Raw genomic sequence first — 23,881 nt, 5'->3', positions numbered from 1 at the left:
GCTCAGCCCCAGCCTGCAATAAGAGGTCCAGAGGAGGGCCACTAAGACGAGCAGAGGGCTGGAGCACCTCTCCTATGAAGAAAGGTTGAGGGAACTGGGCTCGTTTAGCTTGGAGGAGAGAAGGCTCTGGGGAGACCTCATTGTGACCTTCCAGTACTTGAAAGGAGCGTATAAACAGGAGGGGGAATGCCTGTTTATATGTGTTGATAGTGATAGGACAAGGGGGAATGGTTTTAAACTAAGACAGGGGAGATTTAGGTTAGATATTAGGAGAAAGTTTTTCACTCAGAGGGTGGTGAGGCACTGGAACAGGTTGCCCAGAGAGGTTGTGGATGCCCCATCCCTGGAGGCATTCAACGCCAGGCTGGATGCGGCTCTGGGCAGCCTGCTCTAGTGGTTGGCAACCCTGCCCAGAATAGGGGGGTTGAAACTAGATGATCTTTATGGTCCTTTTCAACCCAGGCCATTCTATGATTCTATCAATAAGCCCCCATGCATCTCATCATCGTCACCAAACCAGCCTTAACATCTCAGCACAGATGGAAGGGCCACTCTGTCCCCTGCTCGGCCATCAGTTGGCACCGAGAGGGTCTACATACCATGTTTTCAAGACCCTGAGTTCAGGGAAAGGTTTTAGTCACCCAGATGGGCGTCTCTTCTCATGCTCAGAGTGATCTGCAGAAGCACGCTTACCCTGGAAAGTCAATTTTCTCTGGGCTCTGGCCATTGCACTAAAACACAATATGAAAGGCCACTGTAAAGTCATTTCCAGTTCAGGAAGTCTTAGAAAGTGCACGAGAGAGGCTGTTCTGGCAACATGTCAAAATGCAGCTCGATAGCTTTCAGGAAGAAGCCTCCTGGGCCTTTTTTTAGGGTCAAACCTCCAAGAAACTCTGTGGAAGCACCCAAAGCAAAGTTGTGCTGGGTTGGGTGCTTGTCCCTCCAGCTCTGTCCTGCAGGAAATCAGTGATACAACCCTTCTGGAGTTGGCTCTGCTGGACGGGACCCTGAGGTCCTGCCTGGAACCAGCTCATCTCTGAACCTGTAAGGCCAACTCACCAGGTAGGAGTTGTACCCGTCGTGCATGGACTCCACCGACTGCACGGTGCTGCTGCCCCCGTGCTGGGGGTAGTCGTATGTCTCACAAGAAGAAGCTGCAACACAACCACAAAAGCACGTGTCCCAGAGCATCCACTAACAAATGGGGCCCCCATAAGCAAAACGTAGGTGCTGGGAAGGCAGTTTTTATTCCTGCTGATCATGATGCTGGTAGGATGATGTGGCTTGAAGCCCATCACAGCTCCTCTGACACCCTACAATGCTCCCTCCCCGTTAATACCTCTCCAAAGCATCAGTGCAACTGCATGTACAGCCCGGACCTAACCTGGTTCTGTCAAAGTGCTGCAGAATGCCAGGGCGAAGATGTCAGGTAAGGTAGATCATGGTGACAAAACTGGGTTAAGGGAGAGCTTCGTTACGGCCCACTTAGCAGATAAAGGGCTGGCAACCTCCAGTCTGGGGAGGAGGGGATGAAGACAGGGTGCTTAGCTTTTAGGTTGGTCTGTAGCTGAGCTCCAACCTAAATGTTGGTATTTAGGTAGGCGGAGATGGAAAAGTCTTTTCAGGGAGTTGTGTGTATCATTTATATTGTTTTCTCTCCAACTGCCCCTTCTAAGTTAAATTAGAACTACCTCTTCTGCTTGGGAAAACAACAAGAATTGTATGAACTGGGTTAGATTAGGTGATGTGGGGAGAAATGGCTCTTTCCAAGAGCCCTGTGATCTCTGCAGGACTAGGAACAATGTTTGGAAAGGGCAAACTCATCCATGGCCCATCCATGGTCAACGAGAAGTGTCTCTGCCTTACAGGGGATGTTGGGATTTGGAGATGTGCAAAATTACTTCCCAGTCTGGTGAGCAAAATCAAGAGTCAGCTCCAGGCTGAAGTGAGTTCTGACAGCCCTAGTTATGAACTGAACCAAAAGCACGGTAAAAATGGCAAGCCCTGGTGAAGGACTGCATTGGAGGGCAAGTTTGGGGTTTTACGTCGAGGCACAACACAGCCAAGAGCCAGCTGAGCCCCTTGGGTGTGCAGAGCCCTGGGGATACCTCTCCATGCCATGAGCCCATTGCATAATAAAAGCAGGGCCAGATCCTTGGAAAGACCTTCCTTGTGTTCAATCCCATGTTAACTTTTGCCAACATCTCCCCTGCCTCTGCCAAAACCCAGTTGGACCTCCCTGCCCAAGGCTGCCAGGTAGGACAAAACCCCCCGCTGCTCCCAAGCCCCAAATTCACCTCGGTGCAGCCTGCTGTTCTCCACGGCTGGCAGCGTGTTTCTCCGGGGAATGGTGGCTGCCATGGGGGCCAGCCCTAAGCTTTCCCCGGGCTGGGGCCGCTGGGGTGGGCTGCCCCACCGTGGCTCTGTCTGCCCAGGTTTTGGGGGCCGCGGGGGCGGTGCGGCGGGCGAATCGCTGGCGGCCACGGCCAGAGCATTGTGGTTCTTGTCCAGTGTAAATGTCCTGGGGATCTGGTAAACGGAGAGCGGGGTGGCAGGGACGTCGTACGAGTCCGTGGAGAGCTCCCCGAACTCCTTGCACAGGGCATTGTTGGGGGTTTTGTAGGTGTAGACGTCCTCGTTATCCGTTTCGGAGCTGGTGAGGCTCGACTTGGGGTGGGAGTAGGAGCCGAAAGCCCGCGGGAGGTCGTACGCGCTGTCCCTGAACTCTGAGTTGTGCCGGCTGGGTTTCGGCAGGCTGTAGAAGCCGTGGAGCTGCGCACCCACCCCGTTCACGCAGTGCCCATTGCCCTGTGAGAGCTTCTGGACGGCTGTGTCGCTGCGCATGAAGAAGGAGGACCTTGTGGCCTGGGAAAAGCTGGCGCTCCTGGGGAGGAAGGGGAGAAAGGAGCTGAGATGGGGGGGAGAGATGCTCCCGGGGTGCACCAAGCTCTGCTCTCCGTCCTTGCCACCCTCCCAAGCCACATTGCCCAACCCCAACATGATGAGAACATCTCCGACTCCTCCCAATGTGCCCAACAGCCCATTTTGTCCTGAGACACCTTCAAGATGCTCATATACAGTCAATCTCTTCCCAACAAAGCCCAAGCCACGGGTGGGAGGTGTGTGCAGGGCTACGGGCAGGAATGAGCCTCTTAGTCAGGCAGAAATTGCTCCAAAGAGGAGATTTTTGCATCAACAACCTGAGACAAGGCTGTGAAGAGATACCCCATCACCACCGTGCTGCCCATCTGCCATGTAGGAGGGAGGACTCGCACCTTCAGGACTGTGCAAATTCATTCGACATATGCTGAAAAAATTCTTCATGGGGATTTTTTCAGAGTAGCCAGGCCACACCGTGACCTTGCTCTCTTGCAGGGCCATAAAGCCTCTGCTTGGAAGGATGAAGAAAGCCTCTTATGGGAGAGCTGGAGGGAAAAGTGCTCTGACTGGGTCCCTTTGCTGTGCTCCTGCTGGGGGGAGCCCCTAAAAGCAGCTTTATAGGATCAAGGCATCCACAGGAACCCGTCACACTGCCCGAGGTGCACCTCCTATTTCGGGGCTGGGGCTGGGGGCTGTTTGTTACCAAAGCTGAGACAATTTCCTTCCGTCGGCGCTCAGAGCTGTAGGAAGCCAGCGATGGGCAGGGATGTGTTTTGTTTTTCTCTTCCTTTCATTGTGGCTCTATTTAATCGGTCACGCGGCTATGGGGACGCGTGGATAGCAGGATGGGGATGCTGGAGCCCCATCCTGGAGCCCCACATGGGGTGCTGCAAGCCCCATAGAGGCCAATTACACTCCCAGCAGCTTCCAGCTGGGAATTGGGGTTTGCAGCCCCGATTGCAAGCGAAGAGGAATAAATCTTAGGGCTGAATTCAGACTTACACTCGGTTCCTCGGTGGGGAGCCGGGCAGCATGGCCATTACCTCCCCGCCTAGCTAACAATATTTTGATTTGCATTGTGGTCATGCCCAGGGATGGAGGCTGAGTGCTCATTAGCTGCTGCTCCACTGCCGAGCCCCTCTGAGCCCTCTGGCAAAGCGCGTTTCATCCTCAGCCTCCTGTTTCATCCTCCTGCTGCTGCCGCCTTCCTCCAGCGTGACTTTTTGCAGACCACGTTTCCCCCTGGCTTGGCTTTCTGCACCCGAACCCCCAGCGGATGAGATGGTTTTCGGGTCAGATTGGCCACTGTGACTTCTGCAACGAAGAGCAAATGCAGCCGCACCAGTCGGGAGTGGCCCTTGGGCTGGGTCAGGCTTTTTGGGGACCATGCAGCCAAAAAAGAGCTCAACCAGCCCCATATGAACACCTCCCCATGTTGTGAGTCCTGCCACGGATCTATCACCGAGCTTGGAAAAAAAATTCAGTGGTTACAGGGGGGTTTCCAGCTGCAGATCCCTGGGGAAGAATCAGCTCGATGGGAAAAACCAGGAGATGGTGGTTTACACCGCTCCGGTGGGGCTGATGCTGGGCAGGGCTGATGGCTCTGTTTCATGGAGCCAGCACGAGGTGGCGCTCAGAAATAGGGCTTACTTGGGAAAAAATGCCATGCTGTGATAACGCCGATGAATCCCCACCGTGTTTGGAGTTGGGTTTGCCTGTGAGACATTCAGCCCGTTCGGCAGAGGATCTGCAGTCCCTCACGGGTTAATAATTCAGCATCGCCCGCCAATTAGCTACTATTACCCCCATTTTATGGATGAGTAAAGTAAGAGCTGCGGAGCTGGCTGGGGAGGGATTCCCAGCAGTCCTGCAGCCTGGCCCTGTGCATGGGGGTGATTATCTCGATCGGGCATCGATCGGGGTGATTATTTCTGGCCCAGTTGCAGAAGCTGCTGCCAGCCAGTTTCCCTCTGCCCACCAAAGCATCAGAAACTTCTCCTTCTTCTTGCTCCCCCTCTTCTTCCTCGTCATCCTCATCCCCACCACGCTCAGGCTCTCGGAGGGTAGCTTTTAGGTATCATCACAGCTGGAGCATCAGAGGGCTTTTTTTAAACACTGCTCCATTAACGCCATCTGAAGTTAATTATCTGACCCTTTCTTTTTTGTTGTTGGTGGTGTTTTTGTTTTTTTTTGGTAGGGAGAGACAGCTGCGGCAGGAAAGCCCAGCGGAGGCAGCAGGCCAGGCTCTACGCTCACACCCCACCAGCTGGGCTCCGGCCGCTTCTCCTCCATCCCTCCTCACCACTCCCATCAGCCAAAAGTCCTCACGCCAAAAAACCCACAAAATGACATGGGTTGAGGTCGGAAGGGACCTCTGGAGGCCATCTGGTCCACCCCCTGCTCAGGCAGGACCACCCAGAGCAAGGCGCCCGCCTCCAAGTTGGGTTGAGTTGGCCAACCCCAACTTTGGCTCCCCGTGTGTTTTGCTCCCTGCAATACCTCGCGTTTTCCGACTTTCTGCTCATGCACTGGTGGAGGAACAGGTAGTCCTGGGGGGCACTGGCGGACAGGGTGCTCTGGAGGTGGCCGGCGGGCGAGTCGAAGGTGAAGAGGGTGGGCTGGCTGGAGTGGGAGGGCGCCGAGGACTTGCGCTCGCGCAGCAGGTGGTGGTTGGCGCCGCTGAGCTCCGCCGGCGAGGACCGCGGCGCGTGGTTTATGGAGGCGATGCTCCTCAGGGTATCTGCAGGGAAAAAAGAAGCACACCGGTGTGAGCAACCCCACAAATGAAGTTCTTGTGGGTTTCCTGCTCAAATGTTCCAGTGTTTGTGGAGGTCGATGTTGGTTTTTTTTATGGCTCTGAGGGATGCAGCAGCAGGATCCTCCACTTGGAGCAAAAGCAACTATAGGTGGTAGATCAATATTTTATTAGATTTTGTTAAATTTCATCTTTTTAATCATGTTTTATCATATCCTTAACGGCTTGCAGGGATGTCTGGGGGCTGCCAGGCCAGCAACAGTGGGTTGTTAAAACCTGGTTAAAAAGGAAAAGGAAGGAAAGAGCTTTTGTGCCATGGTTTCTGCTGCTGTTTTTCCTTAGAGACCTCCTGTGAGAGGCTTTAGAGATGTGATTCCAGTCATCTCCATCCCTCTGTGTAAGGACATCACTGCCATCCTTCTACAATCTGGTAAACTGAGGCACGGGGCAGGAATTTGGATGGACCCAGCGAGAGCAGAGTTGGAAAATATTTCCTTGTTCCCCAAATTCCCTATTAATTCTGTGACTTTGAAAGAATTTCTGACATTTTCTGCCAGTAAAAAAGGATGCAGACCCAACTCCCAGTGCCCTCTCGCCTTGATTACGGAGAAATACGTTTGAAAATATTAAATATGTTTCAATCGAGAATACCCCAGAGGTCAGGAACAGTAGAGAGTAGAGTAGCCCAGCTACTCCAGCCCCCTGGTAAACTCCCAGAATTTGAACCAGTAATGTTTTTTTACAGCCAAGCTGTAAACCCCATTAAACATGAAACCACCCAAGTCCCCAGGCTGTGGAATATTTTGGGAAAGTTGATCCATCTCCGGCTGCAGGAGAGGCAGTGGTGTCCCTGCCATGCATGCACTCCTGGTGTGCAAAACACTCGTGTGGCACTGAGGTCACCCTTCCTATATCTCCGATTTACATTTATTTTGTGCCGATACAAAATGCAAAATAAAATAATTCCAAATCTGAAAAAAAGACCATCTTTCCCTGGATTAATCTATTATTTCTGGCAATCGGTGATCTAAGAACCGCTCCCAGGTTTTCCCTACCACGATCTCCAGCTGCTCCTCGAATTTAACTTCAGAAACCCATAAGGGAACCAACACAAGGATGAGGGGGATTTTCCAGGTTTCCAAACCCTTTTTTTCCATTCCTTCTCTCAAATCCCTGATCTTCTCCCTACGAAGAGGCCGTCGCGGCTCAGATGAGGAGCCACTGTGCACAGGGTGATTTTTCACTGACTCCTGACTTGTGTCAAGATATCAAATCGATCCGTCTGCTGCTCGCTCACCGCCGCTCCATTTTTTTTTCCAGTGATGCTACAAACTTCACCCGACACAGAAAAAGTACATTAATAAAAGCCAAAGAGCGTGGCTCGGCTCTATTGTTCGGTTTGTGCTAAACACGAGGAGGATCGATACATAACATTGACATTAATGGTGGGGGATGAAAGCTTAAAACCTCAATTTCTGTCTTCTTTGCATGGGCATTAAAGATCCCTTGGTGCTTTTCATGGGCGTAAATGGCCATCTCAGTGTCCTTGGACAAAACATTGCCTTGACCCTTATTCTTATTAAATATTTATCCCATAGCAGTGAAGAGACATCCCCGTTGGAAAAGGAGCCCTGAGAGCTCTGGGAGTCCCAGGTCTTAGCCCTAAATCAAGTACTTAGAGGTCCACAAGCATGGTGGAGCCCATAGACCTGTTGCTCTCCAAAATAGGGTGTCTGCACCCACAATGACTCTTGGGAACAGCCCCACAGTCCTGCTGCCTCCTGAATCATGGTCAAGAATTGCCCATGACATTGGGTTTTGGCCAAGACTCTTCTGAGGAAGGTGCCATGTCCCCAGCTAGGGACAACCAAGAGCAGTGCCAGGTTGGGGCCCTTCTTTCCTGAGCAGTCCTCTGCAGGCTCTGCTCTTCCCATGGCATGGGATAGCCTCAGCAAGCTAAAATATGCCCAGGAGTAGGAAAATGCACCGATTTCTTTGTGCCAACATATCCTAAGGGGAGAATTGGGGTTGCACAGAGCAGACAGTGCCTGGCATTCCCCTGGGGCAAAGCAAACCCAAATCGCAACGCGTGGAGGAGCCCCAAGAATCCTGCACCGCCAAGGGAAATATTCCAAAATTAAGCTCAGTTTGGGGAAACCAGAGAGCACGGCAGCCACTGAAAGAAAAATTAATTAGTTGGTGGTTATCTCCATCAGCCTGACAGTGTAAAACGAAGCAGGGGATGAAGAGGAGCAAGAAAGCAAAGCCCAGTGAAAGCACCTCTGCTTCCCCAGGGGAAGCCGCTCGATCGACAGCTGCATTGATTTTCAAAATGAATTCCCAGCCCGCTTCCCGCAGCGACCCGAAGCCTGAGAGCAGCAGCGGGAGTGAATCCAGGGCTCACATACTCCATTAGGGCTGGGAGATGAACTCCCTAATAGCAGGTGAGAGATGGATGGCCTCGTGGGCCTGGGAGGGGATTGCACGGGCTGGGAAGATAAATCCTGCTGCTGCAGAAGGGGACTGCTGAGACTGCTTTTTTATATTTTATTTTTTATGTGTTTTTTTTTTTTCTTTTTTTTTTTTTTTTTTTTTACTAGAGAAGAAAGGGAATCTTGCATGCCCGGGTCACACACCGATGGTGGGTCCATGCTGGGCACTTGGCAAACATCCTTCAGGGGTCCCATCTGGATGCCTCTGGGCATTGTTCTCACCAACGATGCTCAGCTCACTCTGGGCAGAACCCCAAAAAATGATGTTTCCCCATCCATCACCACCATCTGCCTTGCAGCCAAGGATAAGCCCACGGCCCTCGTTTATTTAACAGCGTGGATGAAACCTCCCAAATCCCTTGGCTTTACGTTGAGATCTTGAGTTTATGTAGAGGGAATGCATCGAATATAGCCAAGGAGGGATGAGGTCTTGTTCCAGCTCCTATGGCTGTTCCCAGAGGGGCAGAGTTAAGGTTATGGAGCAGGGCCATATGGGAAGTGTCATCTTAACCCCATGTTTCCTGGCCGGAGCTCCTCCGAGGTTGGGGAATTCGACTCTCACGGTCTGCAAGAGGCGGCGTTGGACGCTCACAACCTAAAAGCCGATGTTGACAGCACGGCTTGCATGCAAAGATCTCGTTGGGCTTGTGCTGCAGATGCTGTCCTGATCCCTGAGATGAGAACCAGAAGCAAAATGCCCCGGTGCCAGGCGGGTTTCGGTCAGCTGGAGGCGTGGTGCTCTCTGGTCCGGGTTTAGACGTGCCTTTTTGGCCGTATGTCGCAGCAAGGGGAAAAGAAATCCTCATCGGGACTTTGTCCCCGAAGAAGAAATACGCAGCTACAAGTACGGCCGGCAGCGGCCCTGACTAGGCTGGGAGCCAGGAATTTTTTATGAATGTTTTCTATCCCCCAAAGCGGTATTTCCCTCACTGCTGACAGCTCTGAAGTCCCTTGCTTCCAGCAGTCGGCTAGTGCTATGTGCACATCCCTTTACACAATGTTCCTGCACTTATCTGAGTGCAATAATTACTCAGTCTCCTTTGGAAATTGTTGCTCAGAACAGCTTTTTTATGTTTATTTTTTTCACTGTAGCAGCAACATTAGCTTTCCCCCCTGAAGGCTGAGGCTGCAGCTACAACCCCCTGTAACCCACAGAGGTGGAAAGGTGCAGCCAAGGAGGTGGTGATTTTCAGTCGGGGCTAAATTCCTGTGCTCCCATCAATGCTTGCAGCAAGGAACAAGGTTTCCTTTTTTTTTTTTTTTTTTTTTTTTTTTTCCTGAAATTGGCTGTGATACACACAACACTCTGGCCAGGGAGAACTACCCCAGGCACCCTTGCAAATAAAGGTTTCCCCAAACTGCCTTGCAAGTAAAACCCCAAAATGCCTCTCTGGGTGATGCTGTGCCATACTCTGGAGGCTGTGCTCCATCGGTCACTATCTGTGAGCCATCATTTCGGCTGGGGACCACGCTTTGGCTGTGCCACCCCTCTGTGATGGGAAACCACAAAGCTTTGGACTGTGCTGCTGACTCCTTGCCAGCCACAACTCGTGGCCGACGATTATTTTTAATTTTGGGAGGGAATAGAGAAACCCGCTAGAAATAATCCCTAGGAGAGCGCAGAGGCGTCCTCATGCACTATTCTTTCCCCCAGTATTTGGAGCAGCTCCATTAGGAAAAAAACAAAAACGGGGGACAAAACCCCCATGGGGATCCGCCTGCGCCTCCACTCCTGCTGCCGGCTCACTGCTAGAAAAAAAATAATTAAAAAAAAACAAAGAAGAAGACAAACAACCCTACCAAAACAAGCCCTCCGCGTGCTTCTCCTGGCAGGGACAGAGCAAACAACACGTCCCGGGGATGAGTCACTGCCAGGACGCCCTGGGATGCTGCGAGGATGAGTGCGGCACCCGGGGAATGTTTATTTCCCCAGCTCTCGGAGGCGGATGGCATTCGAAAAAAGGCATCGTCGGGCTGAGGACATGTGCAGAGCCGACGGCTAAAGGTTTTCTCCAGCGGGTTGGTGGGGAAGGGCGTCTGATTTGCCCTTGCGAGGAGCTGCAGAAGAGGATGCAGGGACTATAATAATCACTGCTGCCCAAATTTTGGCAGCAGAGCTCTCCAAAACTAAGGATGGGGCAAAGTGGGGCTGCATCCTTCACTGCAGAAGAGCCCAAAGGAGTAAAATGAAGTCCTCTTGGGCTTCTCGGCTGTTATTTTCCAGCTGATTTCTGCTGCTTATTTCCATTTTCTTTCAAGAAACCGTGCCGCACCGACTGGCTATGGGAAAGGAGCATCTCTGCTTTGCAGACAGGGATCAGCTGCTAAGGGCATGGTTTCTCTTTCCCAATTTCAGCCATCCAAATGATCTTTGGCCTAGGCTGCTCCCCTTATGTTTTCTCTACTGCCAACAGCAAAAAACCCCAATTACTTGCACATCCAACACAGGATGGGAAGAATTACCCTAGAAAGAGGTGACGGGAGAGGCAGCGAGGCAAAGATCAGTGGAAATAAATAGCATCGTTCCTGCCCATTAGTGCCAGAGCCCTGCTTGTATTTGCACAAAAACACTAAAAAATAGGGTGAACGCAAGCGATTTCTTCTGCGTTCACCTTGGAGGGGCATGGGAACAGGGGGAAAAATCCCAGTGCTGGGAAGAAGAGGAGAGAGAGGAGAGGGAAAGGAGCCAAGCCAGATCATCCTGACCTCAACGCGTTATATATCCCAGCTATCTGAACAGAAATCGATTCTCTGAAGGACAAAGGGGCAGGAGGGAGAGTGACAAAAACAGCCGAGCGATGTTTGTCGCTGTAGCCAAAAAAAAAATAAATACCCCAAAACCCTCGGGAACACCCCTTGGCAGCGCTGACCTGGCTCTGCATGGTATCGACACACCCTGCGGCCACCCTTTAAAGAGCGAATCCTTTCGTGTCAGTATTTGGAGGGCAAAGCAAAGGGATGCGTGGTGCCTGCAGCCCCGGTGTCTGTGTGACCTTGAGCATCCCACCTGGGACACCACTGTCAGAGAGCTCTGCTGGGGGACAGCGACCTAAAGCTGGGGATGAAGGACAGGTTTGAAACGTTAAAGCCCTTTTTATGGAAAGCTTAGGTCTTAAATGTTCCAGGAGAGCGGAGAAAAAACTTTTGATATGAGGAAAATGTGAACCTGCTTTACTTATGCATGATTTAGTGCCATTTCGATTTGAGGGAGAGCACAGGAGGCCCAAATATTTGCACTTTGTATTACAGGAGAGCTGCCATCCCCGGCTCTTTACAGAAGTAATTTATTTCCATCTCTCCTTACATTGGGGGAGAAACATTATAACTCCCCGCTTGCTTGGGGAGTCAATAAAACATCAGTGCTGTTACAGGGCTGCTTTACGATCACCCAGCAAAGAAGTGATGGGGAAAGGATGGGATCCCCAAATTTCTCCTCTTCTCTTCCCTTGGGACTTTTGCATGCATGCATAGGACCAAAATGCAGGAGTTTGGCCCCATTTTTCTCTCCACGGCTGCAATACAGTGTCCCTGAACAAGAGAGCGGGGGCTACAGACATACCCTGTCTACCTGCCAGGATCATCTAAAGAAATCCTGAAGGTGAATCTGTACTTGAGATGTTCAGGGTAAAATGCAGGGAACAAAATCTCTGCAAGCAATGGGAGGACTGCATCTTGTACAATGTGAGCTCTGCAACACCGATGCTCCAGCAAAAAAAAAGCAAAGTGCCACAAAAGCCATCCTGGATTTCCGTATCCATCATTAAAAACCTGAGTCCAGCCCATTTTGCAGTCTATTAACAGTGCTCAGTGGAGGCAGAGAAAGAAAAGGTCCCTTCCTGGGAGCTGCTCTCCTTGCCATCGGGTTAAAGATGCCCATGACCCGCCAACATCTATGCATGCAGAAATCACGAGTTCAATCGCAGAAAAGGCTTCAGTATCAGCTAAAACCTCCACGTTTCCCCCTCCCTCTTCTTTTTAAGATGTAATGATTGGCAAAAAGGACTTGGAATTTATTCCCCACACATCGCCATAATCAAATAAGATGCTAATGCTATTAACATGGGACCTTGCATCGCAAATGACTTAGAATCATATTCCCTTTCCAAGTACCAGAGTTTCATTTAAATCGGTCTCCACAGCAACTGGAAGCAAAATGTGGGATGAAAATCTTCCTGGCTGGGCATGGCGAGTGAGGAATTTCACGGTGGAGCTTGTACCCATGAAGACGGTCCTGCCATGGTTGGTGGGCTCGTGCCAGCCATCTTCTACCCAACTGGTTATCAGCTTCTCACAGGTAACCAGTGACAGGACCAGAGGGAATGGCCTCAAGTTGCACCAGGGGAGGTTCGGGTTGGAAATGAGGAGACATTTCTTCTCAGCAAGAGCGGTCAGGCATTGGGACGGGTTGCCCAGGGAGGTGGTGGAGTCCCCGTCCCTGGGGGTGTTCAAGGCAAGGCTGGACGTGGTGCTTGGGGACATGGTTTAGTGGTGACATTGGTGGTAGGGGGATGGTTGGACCAGATGATCCTGGAGGTCTCTTTCAACCTTCATGATTCTGTGATTCTATGATAATGAACCTGCTTGTCCAGGAGGACCTCAAGCCATCCCGATGGAGAAGGGGCAAGTAGACACGAGGTTTATGTAGCCATGAAGCTTCCTTGGCTCTCCTTCCCACAGATGGTTTCAAAATGGCCTCAGGGGAGATGCATTTGACAACTGGTTTTGTTCATGATAAAACGATTCTCATCTGTTAAATTCCATCCAGACTATTTGTAAATGGTCTAGGGCAGCATAGCCCCCGGTCATGGGCCAGACTCCCTTATTTTAGGGCTGTACAAGCACAGACCAGGAAAAAGGTGTTTTCTGCTGGCTTCTCTTTCTTCACTTCATCTGCTCTGCTCACAAGCTCCCCTCAATGAGCACCATCTCCCACCAGGATCTAGGATGGGGAGAACCTGCAGCATCCCCTGGCCAGTGCCCACCAGATGATTGCATGGTTTCATCCCATGGAAAATGCTTCCTAAAATCATTTGAAGATGAGCTAAGCTTTGTCATGCCATGGCTGGGAAGCCGCTGGATAGAAATCAGCTCTCATTTCCCATCAAAATGTTTTCCCAGCCACTCCACTCGTCTTCCCTGCACTTGTTTCACTCTTTGGTCATCATTACATCAGCGGGCACGGTGCGATCCTCATCCTGGTTGGGGCTTCTCAGCGCTCCCCTAATAAAATGAATGTCAGCAACACGGCCCGCAAAAACGTCTTTGAGAGCAATGTCAGCAAGTGGGAGGTGTCTCGCTTGAGAGCGGCTGAAAGTTCACGCAATGAAAAGAAAACAGCCCCGACCAGCCTCTGGGCTCTGTTAGTAATTATCTGGGCTCCGGTGGGTGTTAAAACATCTGTACTGGTTTGGCAGGGAGCGGGGAGCGCGGCTCGTGCCAAAGGCAAGGACTGGCGTGGGCTGAAAGCAGCACAGTGATGCATTAGCGCGGTCTTCGTGCTGAGAAACACGGGGCTGGCAGCCTCTCCTTGCGAGTGCTTTTGGGTTGGGGTCATCCCCGTCCCCATCCCCATCCCTGTCCCTGCTGGGACCGTCCCGTGGAGGAGCTGAAGGTCCTTAAAGGAGACTTAAAGTTGGTTGGAGCCCCGAATCCTGCTGGGTTTAACATCCCCCTGGACTTTGCCAGCAGTTCATCTCCACGTCACGCTCTCATGGTTCCTATTTCTAGGGAGATATGTTTGCATGTGGACTCCCCCCACCTGGCCGTGGAGCAGCAGCTCTCTTCCCCCTGGATATTGCAGCACTGAGCAGCTCCCGGCACAGCTGCTGCTGTTTGAACCTTGTGCAGTAAAGCTCGGGCTCCTTTGGGGGTTATTTTTAACGCGGAGCAGCAGCGGGCCTGGGTTTAGTTGGGTAACAGAGTGTAGAGAGGAGCTTGGCCCTCAGCAGCATTTGTCACAATCTCCCTGTGAGGAATATTTTTGGACTTTGGCATTCTTCGTTCCCTGACTCAGAAGCAAAACATCCTACAGCATCTACGGACTGGAGCAAATTCCCTCTCCCCTGGTGCTCTCTCACAGGATGGGAACGATCCCATGCACTCTCCCTGTGCAGCATCTCTTCTCCTTCCTCTTCCTCCTCCAGACTCAGCTCGCAAAGCACCACGAACCCATCCCCAACACCCAGGAGAGCCAGATTACATTAGCACCCTTGTGCCTGTGCCCGTCTCCTCGTGCTCACCACAGATGGTAGCAGCACCCAGACCAAAATCCCGAGCCTCCTGCCCGGCGCTTCCCGCTTGGCTTAGCACCAGCTGAGAAATCTTCTGACATCCTCCAGCTGCAACGTGCCACTCGATCAAACGGGAGCTTGCCAAGGCGTCATCCGCAGCCAGAAATTACGAGAAACCTTCAGAGGGTATAAGGGAAATTTAAGTGGAGGGGGAGAAGGTCAAGGTGGTTCGATTCCTTCTCGTTGGATCGCTTTTTGGGGGGTGGATCATGGTGTTTTTGGCTGAAAATCATTGGGATGCACTTCTGTGATTTTTTTTTTTGAAATTCATTCCAACTTGGAATCAAAATGTATGAATCAAAACCGAGGCTGAGGATGGATGGAAATGAATTCCAAGGAAGAAGAGCACACTGAATTTTTACCACCGCGGAGCTTGTGATGCACTTGCCGCCCGCTCGGCTTGCTCGGAGCTGAGCCTCCGTATGTGACTTCTGCGAGCTCCTTCCTTACAGGAATGGGATTTGTCATATTTTAATTTCTAATTAAATTCTAATCTCTAATCACCTACGTAAACCATGCCCTAACAAGGCTGCTGAAGAGGCTCTGGGTCAGATCCAGTACCTGGTGCCCCCTTATCCCTGTTGCAGAGTCCTTCACCCGTGAGATGAAATACGGCTTGGCAGCAAATATAGCACGGCACTGGCCACAGGAATGCAGGAATTACCAGGAGCAGATCAGAGAAGCCAGCCTGCTCCAGCTTTCCACTTCCAAAAGCTCCAGAGAAAGCTGGGAACTTCACAGGGATCACTCCTGCAGCAGCAGGAAAAACTGATTTATGCCTCGCTTCCTCATTTCCAGCACTTCTTACAGCAAATATTTTCACTCCACTGATACAACCATGGGCGTCCTTGAGCCAATGGAAGTTTGGGAAGGAGGAGAAGCCATGGGAATACAGACATTGGGACTGAGACATTAAAAAAAAAATAATTGTAACGACTTTAAAAAATACACCAGAGAGCCCTCCAGGAAAAAGTCTTCTCTATCAAGAATTTCGGATACAAATCCCCTGGCAGATAAGAAGGTGGCCTGTGACCAGGTTTTGACCCTACCACTAATTGCCAAAAGCAACCATCCACTAGCAAAAAGGCTCATCATGGATTTTATGGATTTCAAGTGGGTATTTGAAAGACTCCATCATGACTCATTGGAGAGCAATTTGAGCTGTTAGGACCAGCCAGCCAAAATAATTAACCATCGTAAAGGCTTTCTGTCAAGGTTGAGCCTGCACGAAGGGTACGCAAGCTTCAGGGAATGGTTTCCCCAGAAAAAAAATAGCAAATGCAGTGAGTCACTCGACTCCAGCTTACTCTCAAAAGCAATGGCACACAAGAGCAGGGGCAGTTCATGTATCTGGCAGGGAGTGATGGGAGGCAATCACAGCAAAATTTGGCAAGCAGCAGCTGCATTGGCCAGGAGAGGACTTGGTCATGTGCAGCGTGATGAAACCTTGTAGGTGAAATGTTATTTGCCATCCTAATAAACAGATACAAAGGGTGGGACTCCAGTGGGGCTGTGTCCCTTCCCACCTTGGAGGGGATGCTACCAGGGAACTCGTGCTCCGCTTTTACATGCTGGGATTGCCGGGGCGCCTCTGCTCCTCACCGTGCTCTGAGGTCTGGTATTTCCCCGCAGGGTCATTTCATGAAAATCACAGAAGCACAGAAGATTTTGGGCGGGGAGGGACCTCTGGGGATGGTCTAGTCCAACCTCCTGCTCCAGGCAGGGGCAGCTCAGGGCTGTGTCCTGCTGGGTTTTGAGTAGCTCCAAGGACATAGACTCCACAGCCCCTAGTGTTTGAGTGCCCTCGCACTAAAAGGTGTTTTTTCTTTATTATTATTATTATTTTCTTTTCGGGAGCTGTGGCCAAGTGTCCCTTTTAAAACCACTTCTAGCTTGGAGGGGTCAGGTACGATCACCACGCTGCCTCCATCAGCAAAAGGCAGAAGTTTGGTGCTTGTGCAGTCCCTCTACGAGGACTCTGAAAAATGTTCTCAGCCTTCCTGTAGGAAGCCAGGATGTGGCCAGGGCACCCACGGGGCATTTGCACGTGCTCCTGTATTCCCCAGATCAGGTGTAACCCTCCAGTCCAAATAATAAATTACCTTTGTTGGAGCTCTGACAATGTAGCACACTAAATAATGCAGCAGTATGCTTGAGAAGCAGGCAGCAATTATAACCAAAGCACAGAAGCCATCTAGGGAAGAAGTGTTATCTTTACAGATAAAATCAGTAATAAATGCTACTGCATTCATAAATAAAAATCAGTCTGGAAACAAACGCTGAGTGGTGTCATGGAAAGTTCACAGCAATCGACAGCTTCACGGCTCCTTCCTGCTTCATGAGCATATTCACTCGGAGGCTTTCAAGGCTTTAGAAAGCTTTCTCCTCACTCAGGCTTCGTTTTAATTGGAAATATAAAGCAAGGCAAAGCAGTAAACAAACAGGCATCGGGGGCCGGGAAATGAGAGTTTAAATCTGTCCTGGCTTTTAGCACGCTTCACAAAGCAGAGCTTAAGGGGTATAAAACGTGGCCCGCGTCGAATGTTGGGGAAAAAACAACGTGAAATATAGGGGGGGAGTAAAGGGGTGGTATGTTGGCTTGTGGGGAAAAAGAGCCATGATGTGAAAAGCAGCCCTAAATGAGCCGACTCAAAGGTCACTGATTTCCTCCCTCATCCTCCAACTTGCTCGCGCACACGTTTTGGGGTTCTGCATCAATCACTTTTCCTGGGTTGAGCTCTATGTGTGGGGCGTCTGCATCTCCTACGCATGTAACTGGGGCTTTGAAGACACGGGGTGCAGCAGGGCAAACCCCAACGCTGCCCAGCCCAGGACCCTTCTGGGAAATATCAGCACAGGCAAATCCGACTGCGAGTTTCCTCCCAGCTGGCTGACGCCCAAAATGCCTCCCTCCTTCCCTCCCTCCCTCCTTTGGTTGTGCTCAGGCAGTGCTCCTTCACCGGTCACTTTGCTCCAAGCCCATCAGCTGTTTTTCTTTTCGAAGGCTTTGCGTGGTTTTGCTTTCTGATCTGATGCTGATACCGTCTGCCGCGCTCATTTTTCCACGGTCACTAAGTCAGCCTAAAAATTCCTCGGCGCCCATTAAACTAATGGGGCTGACCTGATGCGTGCAGGGCTTGCAGCGATAAAAGCCAATTAGAAAATGAAGAATTATTTTAAATGGCTTTCTCATTCGGGGTACCTGGTCCAGGAGGCAGCCCTGGGCAGGGCTGAGAGGCGTGAATACGGCGTGCCAGCCTCTGCTGGGAAGGCTGGGCAATGCGCTCTGCTCTAGTAAAACATTAAAAAAAATAAAACAACTCTTGAACTTGACATTTCTTCCTCCCCTCCCAGCTCAAATCCCAGCCCTAGCTCAGCGAACCCAGTGGGACCTTGGCCAGGAAAGGGCAGGATTTTCCCCAACGGTCCCAACCCTCCAGCTCTATATTTATCTCCAGCAGAGGCTGGACAGCGTCGCACCGGGCGCCTGCTGGGAACCAGTCAAGAAGGACTGGAATATTTGGTTGTCGGTCTTTTTTGAAAGCTGGACATGCATCTTCTTTTCTGCTGGTTGATGGTTTTATTACTTGCAGCAGGAGAGGAGGATTCTTTGCCTGTAAACCCAGCTGCGTCCTCTGCCAGCTCCCATCGCTGCTGGGTGTCTTTACAGGGGGCTCAACCGGCACCGTTCTGCTGGGGGCTCTCCCAAAATGGTTTTGCAATTATAAAGCCAAGAGATCTCCTGGATTTTTCCAGACCTCCAAAATGTCCAGAGCCGAAATAAAGTTTAACAAATCCTAAATTCCCAAATTCTAAAGAAAACGTTGATCCAGCTTTGCAAGCCTCAGGTATCCAATGGCATCAAACCCCTGAAGCCAAAGGCTTCCTAATCATGCAGATACCTTAAGACTTTTTCTCTTGCTTTCTGGTTTCCAAAGCCCTCTGTATCCCTGCTTTGGTCTTTTTCTGGGCACCTGAATGGGCTTGAAATCTGCTCTTGGTCTTCGCTCTGGTCCTGCAGCACTTCTGGTAACACTACGTGATGAAGAGCCGAGTATGGCAAGCAAAGAAAGGTATGGAAGAATAGTAGGGGTTGGTCCTTCTCTGATGCAAATAAAACGATGACAAATGATTCCACCTCATCTCCAACATCTCAAAGGCCCAGAGAGCAGTCCTGAGATGGATGGGATTCATCTCAACATGGTTTTAGGAGTTTACGAGGTGGATGTTTCCACCTGAGCTCAGCGATCCTAAATCTCTGAAGAGTCAAGGGAAAGAAACAGGCACTTTTAGGGTGCAAAATTATTTTTTTGCAAATGGATTCGCCCCATTTCAGACATCTTTTCCCACCTTTGCCCCCAAAGTGGGCATATTACAACCAACTGCCAACGGCATCGGCTCCCTCTCCAAAAGGCCAGGGGAATCGCAGCAAGGGGACCCCGACGGGTTGGTAGAAATCCGCAACGGTCTCTGCCTGTTTCTTTCTTCCAGGAGCGAATTCCTGGTCGTCAGTGGCTCTCGGCTCTCCAGCAGACTCATTAGCACCTGAACTAGCTCATCTCCAAAGGGAAAGAGGGAAAAAAGGCAGGGGGGAGGGCGGGGGGGGGAGTCAGCAGGCACTTAACTGCTCTCAAGCTGCTCCTTTGTGCCAAGACCACTCCATCTCTGGTATTGTTTACACTGAAATAAAAGCTGAACAGTGTCAGATCCTAAAATAACTTGCTGTTTGTGGCTCAGGAAAACCAGGGTCAGGGAAGTTTGGAGCAAATTTAAAGAGGCAGGATGACTAAGGGCTAGGCTAGGGCTCCGACAAGCAGGCGTCTGCAGGCAAACGAAGTTCAGGAATGAGCCTGGTGCAAAGTTAGTTGGGGTCAGTGGGTCCCCAGCCCCACTCCAGCCGAGCTGGATCAGGCCACGGGCTGAGATGTGCCATCCCCACGTGTGAATCTGCAGCCACGATTGTTTCCCTTGCTAGGCAAAGTCAGCACACGTTGGAGAAGGAGGGATGCACAGTGGGATTGACCAAATGCCCCCTAGATGTCTAGATGTGAAATATGGTGACTTAAAAGGAGCTCCGTGATGCTGAGCGTAGAAAATACTGATGGGAACACCGAGGGAAAGGCTGCATCTATTTATAGGGACTGTAGGGTGAGAGGAAGAGGCTCAAGGACCCCCAAATTGCCATCCCAATGCAGGCCGCCTCCAAGTCCCAAACGGGGCAGGGCAATTAGGTCTTTGGGTAGGTTAACGACATACATGGAAGGAACCAGAGCAGATCTGCCCCATGCCCACCACAGCTCAAGCTCAACTCAACCACAACCTCGCTCGTCGCTTGCCAAAGCGCCCCATAGACTGCAAAGTCAAAGCCAAGGCCAAGAAACGAGTCAAAAGAAGCTGAAACATCGAGTCCTGGCCCATTTTGAGGGTGCAGGGCTCAGTCTGGCTGCCAGCTTGGCTGCCCTTAGGTGGCAGTGCTGCCTGCAGATCCCGAAACACAGCACTTGGGGCTTGGGGTGCCTTCAGAGACGCAAGGACAGCCCCACACCTCCCTCCTCGCCCCCATTTCTCGGCCACCAGTGAGCTCCCCGGCCCGCTGCGGGGCTTGCAGCTCATCCAGGGTGCGAGCAGGGAAGGAAGCAGGCGTGTGCCGGGCACAATAGCAAGGAAGTACCTGGTCATTAGGGTTTCCCCTCTGGTTTCGTTCCTCCTGGCCATGGCAGAGGTGGAGGCAGCGGGAATCGGGGGCTGCCCTGGGGCTGTCCCCTGGTTTGGGCCTCCCGGTGCCTTGCTGAGCTTTGGGGCAACTCCCAGCCTCCAAATAAACCTTCGGGGGTTGTGTAGTGCCGTGCTTTTCTCCCTGAGCTCATTGAAGCTGGGACCAGAGGGGCGAGAGGCATCGCTGGCCTGATATGGGACCGAGATGTTTTTGGGGGGGGGAAGAGGGAAGGGAGCAGGAGCAGCCACATGCTGTGGGTCGGGAGCAAGCTGAGTGGAAGGAGGAAGGCGAGTCCCCATCTTCCCAGCTGGGAAACCATCAGCCCTGCAGACTTAGCAGGCAGAGACACTCAGCTCTCCATTAAACATTAATGCCCGGCCCTGGCTGGCACTCGGCGAGCCGGTAAAAGCCTGGGGAGCGCTGGGGATTGATCCCAGCCGGGACGCACAGCACCAGCCCCGAGCTTTGCGGGTGGAGCAAGGAGGGAGCTGGCCCCTGCGAGCACCTCGGCAACACAGATAAAAGAAACGAAGTTCCCGGATGACAAAAAAAAAAAGAAAAGAAAAAGCACTTGACGACCCTCCTTTTTGGCTGGGGACGAGCGTGCCCGGGCTGGGAGGGAGAGGCCACTGCTGCCAAACGCAGCCCACGGGGCAGGAGCCGAGCGCCGGCCCTTTCCCACGCCCCGCTCAGCCTCACCGAGCGCCTTCAGCTCGCAGCAGGGGCGGTCACTCATCCACTGAGCCATTGCTGCTCTTTCTGCTCTGATTTTTTTCACCGTGGCCAGGCTGCTGCCCGTCAGGGAGAAGCTGTAGGACGAGCGCTGGGAAGCCTTGACCATCGGGGTGAGACGTCACGGCTGAGCTGAGACGTTCAAACTGGGCTGAAACACTGCAGCTATTCCCCTCTCTCCTTCCAGTGCAGGCTAAAACCTCTAGCACAAGGGCAGTAACACAGTGCATGATAAAATATTAAAATCCCCCGGGTTTTTGATCAGTGCCCATGAATCAAAGCCCTGGGAGAGCCTGTGCCCCATGGAGGAGGCAAAAGAAAAGGAGCAGGGAGGTGAATGGGGTCAGAATTAGGAAAGCACCTACTTCTTAATCCATCCGAAATAAGTGACCTGTGCACAGGACCCCTGCGAGGACACGCTCACTGCACGCTGGTCCAGGAGAAATTAAATTATAAGCTGCCACAGCTGCAGCTCTGAGTCCTATCAGAAATAGGAAACATCGGGGTTTCTTCCTGGAAGAGCAGCTCCAGGAAGGGTTAACGGCAGATGAGATATGTTTAGCGGCCTTTATTTATTTATTTCCCCCCCCACCCCCCCCTTCTTTCTTCCCCCCACCAAACAAAAGCGCATGAGAAAATACAGTGCGCAGCTGAGACCTGGCCGCCTGCCCACTAGGGCAGGGAAAATGCAGATGGCTGGAAACACAGCGCGGTGCCCACGAGCTTGGGAGCCTGCCGCAGCCCACGGCGGAGGGGCCCTGGGAACCCGGCGGCCACGGGATAACAAGAAATATTCACCCCCCCCAAACGAGGGCGCCGGTGGCACCCAACGGAGAGCAAAGCTGATGCAAGCCAGCGAGGGGACAAAACCAGCCCGAATCCCACCCTAAGAGCAAGGAAAATCTTGGTGGATTTGGGTTTTTTTTGCCACATCCCTGGCTGCCAGCTGGAGAAAGCGTCAGGGTTGCCCTCCTTGTGAGGCTGGTGTGGTTCGAAAGCGGTCATTAGCTACCAAAGCAGCGAGGTGCTAGCAGAAACAAAGAGCTGCACGGGGCTGGGTGAACACCTGGGAGTGAATTTCATTTCCCTTCTCCTGGAAAAAGCAATCTCGCTGCTCTGCAGCTCCTTCCAGGAGGCTTCGGTGATGCTGGGGCGGCCGCGGGACCGCGACTCCGCTTCCACCTAAGTCCCCGAGGCTGCAGCCAGCTCCCTTTTGATGAGCCAGATGTGTAGCGCAGCTGGCGACCGGCGGCAGCAGCACGATGTTGAATTGTGCTCGACTCCATCCGTGTCTTAATCCTCAGAGCCTTCCAGTCTAGACAGGACACGACCGACTAATGTAAAAACCAAGCGAGAGAAAATCGACCGCCTCCCGTCGCGCTGCCAGCAGAAGGAAGCATCAAAAAGCACTTTGCCCATTTTTTTGGGGGGGGTTCTTGCAAAGGTGTTTTTTTTTTTTTTTTTTTTTTTTTTTTTTTTTTTTTTTTTTTCCTGCAGAGGGGAACTTGCAGCCCCGCAGGGCAGTGTGAGTCCCACTTTGGGATCACAGCCGCTTTTAGGGCTGCTTAAAAGCAAGTGAGGTCCCTCCTGATGCGGGGTGTCCCTCCCAGCAGGTAATCCAGCTGTGTTCACAGCTTCAGCAAAGGTTTGCAGGTGATGGAGCTTCACATCTCCTGGCCAGGACGTGAAGAACCCAGCTTCAGGGCCAGATCCAGGCAGGCTTTGGGGTTAGGGTGCTGCAGCCACGGGTGCCGTGTCCCCGGGAACGGGAACAACCTGCAAGATGCCCACGGGAGCTTCCCCAGTGGTTTCTGATCTCATTACGCCTGTCTGCTGGGATGGTGGTGGAGGTAATTTACGGGTATAATTACCGTGGAGCTATCCCTGCCTCTGATGGTTAGCTTTTCCTTCCATTTTTGGGGCATCCAGTTCCTGACTCTTACCACCAGGCTGCAGTGAGCCTGCAAGCTCAGCCTTGAGCCCTGGGTGTTACCCAGCCCGGCACAAACGTGATTTAATTTCGGAAATCCAGAGGGATTTCCCAAATTAGCCACCAGAGGATGGCCAGGTGAGCTGCCAGGAACCTCGTGGGGTTCAACGAGGAGAAGTGCGGGGTCCTGCCCCCCGGGGAGGGACAGCCCTGGGCACCGGGACGTGCGGGCAGCATCGGTTAGCAGCAACGGCAAAGGAAAGGCTCCTTCCAGAGGTCACCGCTTCGGCGAGCACCAAAGCGAAGCCCCAGCCCTGAATAATTCATGCTCCCTCTTTCTGCAGCATCTGGACACATCTGCTGCATTCTCCGCCGCAGGCTCGCTCGCAGCTGACTCAGAAAACTGCGCTTTGGCAGCCGGGTACTGTTTCAAGTGGGTACTTTCCCTCCAGCGTTAAGCGAGCTGTGATTTTGTTACAAGCAGGGATTTTTGTTCCTCTTTTGCTGATGTCACTCCACGGTCCCACGGGGAACAGCGTTTGGATCCCTGCAGTCTAACAACTCCTCGGTTCCCTTTGGGACAGATGGACTTGCAGGCAGGAGATTGTTTTCCCTTTTGATGCCCAGGTTTCTATTTCACCGAAGCCCGGTATCGATCCCGCTGTCCCCGCGCTGGCAGCTCATTTTCCTAAACGGGAAGGAAAAAAAAAAAAAGTTTCCCCCCCAAGCCGAACGCAGGCAGAACGGAAAATGCAGAGCTCTTAAAAAGGTGCCTACGATCTCACCAAACCCCGACGACTGCGTCGCAACGGGATGTCATTTATTCAGCCTGACCTTTCCCTGCGAGATTGTGCTCGTGGCGTTATCGAGGATCCTTTCTGCCGCTCGCACGCCCATTGCCAAGGTGACGTCCCGTTTAATGCGTCAGTGGGGGAAGATCGCCCGCGCGCCACCGCGATGCTTTGTTTGCCGTCCTGCCCGACGGGATCTTGGCAGGGTTTCAGCAGATTGCAGCTGCTCCGTGCTGGACTGAAACAGATGCAGGCTGGACGTCGTTACGGGGAGCGTTATGCAGGCGGAGCACGA

At 52.0% G+C, this 23,881-nt stretch overlaps 1 protein-coding gene across 4 annotated transcripts in view; it reads right to left on the bottom strand.

Moving 5' to 3' along the window:
* Window positions 1-23,881, bottom strand: part of GAB2 (GRB2 associated binding protein 2) — a 95,966-nt gene that overhangs the window by 11,310 nt on the left and 60,775 nt on the right. For all 4 annotated transcript variants that reach the window (XR_005816162.1, XM_040544448.1, XM_040544447.1 and 1 more), the window contains 3 exons: window positions 5,380-5,620; window positions 2,298-2,884; window positions 1,060-1,154 (listed from right to left, as the gene is read on the bottom strand). Coding sequence is in view for 3 of the 4 variants with exons in the window: in XM_040544448.1 (XP_040400382.1) it covers window positions 1,060-1,154; window positions 2,298-2,884; window positions 5,380-5,620 (923 nt within the window). In the remaining variant the exon portion in view is untranslated. The remainder of the gene's footprint in view (window positions 1-1,059; window positions 1,155-2,297; window positions 2,885-5,379; window positions 5,621-23,881) is intronic.

This window comes from Cygnus olor, chromosome 1 (genome assembly GCF_009769625.2).
Source record: "Cygnus olor isolate bCygOlo1 chromosome 1, bCygOlo1.pri.v2, whole genome shotgun sequence".
In the NCBI taxonomy this organism is placed as follows: Eukaryota; Metazoa; Chordata; class Aves; order Anseriformes; family Anatidae; genus Cygnus; species Cygnus olor.
The sequence above is the reverse complement of the archived record's forward strand: the minus strand, read 5'-3'. Positions and strand labels throughout refer to the sequence as shown.